This window comes from Nansenia antarctica (assembly GCF_963989245.1).
Source record: "Nansenia antarctica genome assembly, chromosome: 19".
Classification (NCBI taxonomy): domain Eukaryota; kingdom Metazoa; phylum Chordata; class Actinopteri; order Argentiniformes; family Microstomatidae; genus Nansenia; species Nansenia antarctica.
The window spans coordinates 26,305,933-26,310,932 of record NC_137692.1 but is presented as its reverse complement, the minus strand read 5'-3'; the positions used below and the strand labels follow the sequence as shown (position 1 = coordinate 26,310,932).

The window sequence follows — 5,000 nt, the reverse complement described above, 5'->3', positions numbered from 1 at the left end:
CTGGGCTGTAAAATAGGGGTTACCACATTTTCCTCTGGTAATCTGTCATACTGTAAATCTAACCATTGTGAGAAACTGCTCACTAATTATCGATTATATAAATCTCTTTATATATATAAATATAGTTCATTAAGGTTCAAGGTTCAATCTTTAAGTTGATGGTTGTGACGATGGGTTAGGTGTTCACAGCATGAACTGTATAGGACTACTGAAACAATGTTAAATGATTTACTGTATTGTATTATTTAAACTGTATCTCAGTGGCATCGAACGTTCACGGGTCGACTTTGACTATTTCTTCTGTTTTTACTGTGAAAAGTACACGGTGAAGTAACCCCTAAATATGGAGCAAGTGGCTTCCTTCTCTAAGAGATGCTGGGCATTCCTTGCTAGTCTAGACATTATTGCAACTTTCTGGAGAATCATATTCAGTTCTTGAAAAGTCTTGACAGCGGTGTTAAGTGACTGTAGCCCAGCAATAGTTATGATACAGTTTCTCTATTGTGAATATTAAAAAAGAAGTAATTCTTCCTTCTAGCATTGACTGCAAATGGCTCCTGGTCCTAGCATGGATTAGTTTTTTCTTATGACGACTGATGTATAGATGATTCACTTACTTGTACTTGTACAAATGTACTTGTTGTAAGTTGCTTTGGATAAAGAGCTTTGGAGAGTCTGCTAAATGTCTGAAAGATGTAAATGTAGATGCACTTTACTTGAATTAAATTCTTCATGTTCGTACTCACCAGATGAATCATGACAGGGACGCTGAATGCAGACAACTTTGATTGTGTCAAACACTTTGATGCTCAAATAGGTCATTCAAAGACTAATGATCTATTCCATTTGTTTTTTAGTTTGAACACTCCGGAGCAGAATTCATATGAAGATGAAGACGACATAAAACCTTCAACTTGGCAGTTCTCAGAGCTTGGCTCTCCCCAGACCCCCAGCAAACACTCAAGAATGGAGGAAGCGTTCAACAACATCACTGTCAACACCACCACTAGCACTGTCAACACCACCACTACCACCAGCATCATCTCACCTGTGGTCTCCTGGATAGTGTTCTCCATCGGACTTCCTGTGATCTCCTTGTCAATCTACGCTCTCTACTTCCTGATCAGAGCTGATCACATTGCTCCTGTCTACGTCATTAACCTTCTGATCTCAGACCTCATACAGATATGTGTGATTCCAGTCAGGCTGATGGGCTACAGTCCTTTCGCTGTTAGTTTGGTCACCTTCTTCGGTGTCGTGGGTAGTGTTGGTTTCATGGTGTGCATCGCTCTGGAGAGATACCTCGTAATCGCATTTCCTCTCTGGTACCGTTTTCGCCGCAACATCAAATTCTCCCTCATAACATCCTCCACAGTCTGGACGTTTCCTTTCATTCAAATCAGCCTTTTCTCTGCCACACCCTCTCTTCAGAGCTCTTATATGTTGTTAGCAGTGTTTCTCCTCGTCCCCTTCCCTCTGCTGGTGTTCTTCCTCGTGGGTACGGTGAAGGCTCTGTCCGTCTCCATCGCAGTGCCCGCCATCGAAAGGAGACGGATCATCGGTACCCTGGTCCTGGTCCTGTGTAATTACACCATCCTGTTCCTGCCCATCACCATTCAGCACCTGGTCTCAGCTGTGACCAATCAGGAGGACACAGAGGTGGGCGACATCCTGGTCCAGTTCAGCCCCCTGGTGGACCCTCTGCTGTACGTGTTCATGCGGAGGGGGGCGACCGACTCCCTCCTGGCCTTCCCATCATGCTTTGCTAGGCTCAGGAGCGACCAGCAGCAGAGTCAGGGGACCACCATGACAGACACGGAGAGAGACACTGATGCTGTATAGAGTTAGGGTTATATAGGGTTAGGGTTAGAGACACTGATGCTGTATAGATCTGTATAGGGAAGGGGTGTCCAAACTACGGCCCGCGGGCCAACTGCGGCCCATGGTCCGTTTTTAATTGGCCCAAAACAAACACTGATGCTGTATAGGGTTAGGGTTATATAGAGTTAGGGTTGTATAGGGTTATATAGGGTTAGAGTTATATAGGGTTATATAGGGTTAGGGTTAGAGACACTGATGCTATAGAGATCACCAGCCTCCAGCCAGATGTTGGTACATTTTGCATTTGTTTACAATTACATTGTTTACAAACAAATAAGCTTAGATATTGGGTTCTGATGGGGTACAATTTAACTAAACATGAGGCATTTACTATTATTATATTCTTCAAGAAACAACGGCTATTCAGTATATCATTAATTCAAAAGTTAAAAGTCAATGAAAATGAAAACGAAAGTTAAAGTTGTGGTCGTCTCAAGGGTCGTTGGAGGTGCCTGCTTAAGCTCCTAGGCCCGATATTGCTACTGCTCGCTGCATCCTACACAATGTGTGTGACCTCTGACCTGAACAAAGACCACTTCTTACCTGACTGGAACACAGGAGGATCTGCAGAACCCAGACAGTGATGCTCACCAAGGGGAAGCAATGCTTTTCTTTTTTTTAAATATATTTTGTATGCTGTTTCTAGTGTTGTACTATAAAGACTTACTGTGCCTTTGTTATGCCTATGTTTAGTTTAATTATGCAATGTTGAGTTGGCTCAGGGACTTGTGAATGTTTAAGTAGCCTATATGAAATAAAAGTGAAAAGCATATACCTTAACCATGCTTTGTATAAATGTGTCTCTTTGGACTCAAAGTGTAGCAACATCAAACCTGTACTGTACATTATGGAAGAACAGCAGTCTATCAACCCTGTACTGTACATTATGGAAGAACTGCAGTCTGTACACATTTGGTGAGGGATATATTTAGTTGCTCTGTTGCTTGTATGTATTTGTTACTCTGGTGTGCAAAGCTGGCGCGGGACCCGACGCCTGTTGTGTTTTGAATGACAGGCTACTACCGCCACCTTGTGTTAGCATTGAGTATGTTTCGCTTTTCATTTAAAATGAGATTAATTTCTGAGTTGCATCTATATGCCAGTCTTTAGCATGAATCGATAACCACTCAGTATAACCCACACAGAATAACCTCTTAATTGTTTCGTACTTCCTCTCTCATCTATTCATCCGCTTTTCCACTTAGATTAGATTACATTAGATTAGATTGAACTTTATTGTCATTGACAGAGTTACAATTGGTTGGGTTTGTTTTGGACAAATCATGCCCCTCAGCTCAAGAGCCCTGTCACATGTCTTTGTGATGTCATAATGTATTATTATTATATTATTTTTAAATTATCTTTATTACATTCTATTAATGTCTTATTCATATTTTATCAGTTCTCTTTTACCCTTCTAATTCCTACTTAGTTCCATAGCTGCTTATGTTACTAGTGAAGACAAGAGCAGGTGATCTCCAATTGATAGAGGGTTTTATTGTGTGGCTCTGTGCGTAGCCCTCTCCGTATAGGCAAGGCAGACCCTCTCCTTAGGCAAGGCGAGCCCTCTCCGTATAGGCAAGGCAGACCCTCTCCTTAGGCAAGGCGAGCCCTCTCCGTATAGGTAAGGCAGACCCTCTCCTTAGGCAAGGCGAGCCCCTCTTCGTATAGGCAAGGCAGACCCTCTCCTTAGGCAAGGCAAGCCCTCTCCTTAGGCAAGGCGAGCCCTCTCCGTATAGGCAAGGCAGACCCTCTCCTTAGGCAAGGCGAGCCCTCTCCTTAGGCAAGGGGAGCCCTCTCCGTATAGGCAAGGCAGACCCTCTCCTTAGGCAAGGCGAGCCCTCTCCGTATAGGCAAGGCAGACCCTCTCCGTATAGGCAAGGCAGACCCTCTCCTTAGGCAAGGCGAGCCCCTCTTCGTATAGGCAAGGCAGACCCTCTCCTTAGGCAAGGCAAGCCCTCTCCTTAGGCAAGGCGAGCCCTCTCCGTATAGGCAAGGCAGACCCTCTCCTTAGGCAAGGCGAGCCCTCTCCGTATAGGTAAGGCAGACCCTCTCCTTAGGCAAGGCGAGCCCCTCTTCGTATAGGCAAGGCAGACCCTCTCCTTAGGCAAGGCAAGCCCTCTCCTTAGGCAAGGCGAGCCCTCTCCGTATAGGCAAGGCAGACCCTCTCCTTAGGCAAGGCGAGCCCTCTCCTTAGGCAAGGGGAGCCCTCTCCGTATAGGCAAGGCAGACCCTCTCCTTAGGCAAGGCGAGCCCCTCTCCGTATAGGCAAGGCAGACCCTCTCCGTATAGGCAAGGCAGACCCTCTCCTTAGGCAAGGCGAGCCCCTCTTCGTATAGGCAAGGCAGACCCTCTCCTTAGGCAAGGCAAGCCCTCTCCTTAGGCAAGGCGAGCCCTCTCCGTATAGGCAAGGCAGACCCTCTCCTTAGGCAAGGCGAGCCCTCTCCGTATAGGCAAGGCAGACCCTCTCCTTAGGCAAGGCGAGCCCTCTCCTTAGGCAAGGCAGACCCTCTCCTTAGGCAAGGGGAGCCCTCTCCGTATAGGCAAGGCAGACCCTCTCCTTAGGCAAGGCGAGCCCTCTCCGTATAGGCAAGGCAGACCCTCTCCTTAGGCAAGGCGAGCCCTCTCCTTAGGCAAGGCAGACCCTCTCCTTAGGCAAGGGGAGCCCTCTCCGTATAGGCAAGGCAGACCCTCTCCTTAGGCAAGGCGAGCCCTCTCCGTATAGGCAAGGCAGACCCTCTCCGTATAGGCAAGGCAGACCCTCTCCTTAGGCAAGGCGAGCCCCTCTTCGTATAGGCAAGGCAGACCCTCTCCTTAGGCAAGGCAAGCCCTCTCCTTAGGCAAGGCGAGCCCTCTCCGTATAGGCAAGGCAGACCCTCTCCTTAGGCAAGGCGAGCCCTCTCCGTATAGGCAAGGCAGACCCTCTCCTTAGGCAAGGCGAGCCCTCTCCTTAGGCAAGGCAGACCCTCTCCTTAGGCAAGGGGAGCCCTCTCCGTATAGGCAAGGCAGACCCTCTCCTTAGGCAAGGCGAGCCCTCTCCGTATAGGCAAGGCAGACCCTCTCCTTAGGCAAGGCGAGCCCTCTCCTTAGGCAAGGCAGACCCTCTCCTTAGGCAAGGG

The 5,000-nt window shown here is 47.6% G+C and overlaps 1 protein-coding gene across 1 annotated transcript; it reads left to right on the top strand.

The window, feature by feature from the left end:
• Positions 1 to 966: 966 nt before the first annotated feature.
• On the top strand, positions 967 to 1,842 carry LOC308174054 (uncharacterized protein; the record flags this gene model as incomplete). Its single annotated transcript, XM_080549107.1, has 1 exon — positions 967 to 1,842. The coding sequence occupies one exon, from the start codon at positions 967 to 969 to the stop codon at positions 1,840 to 1,842; it is 876 nt and encodes a 291-aa protein (XP_080405233.1).
• Between the last annotated feature and the right edge of the window lie 3,158 nt (positions 1,843 to 5,000).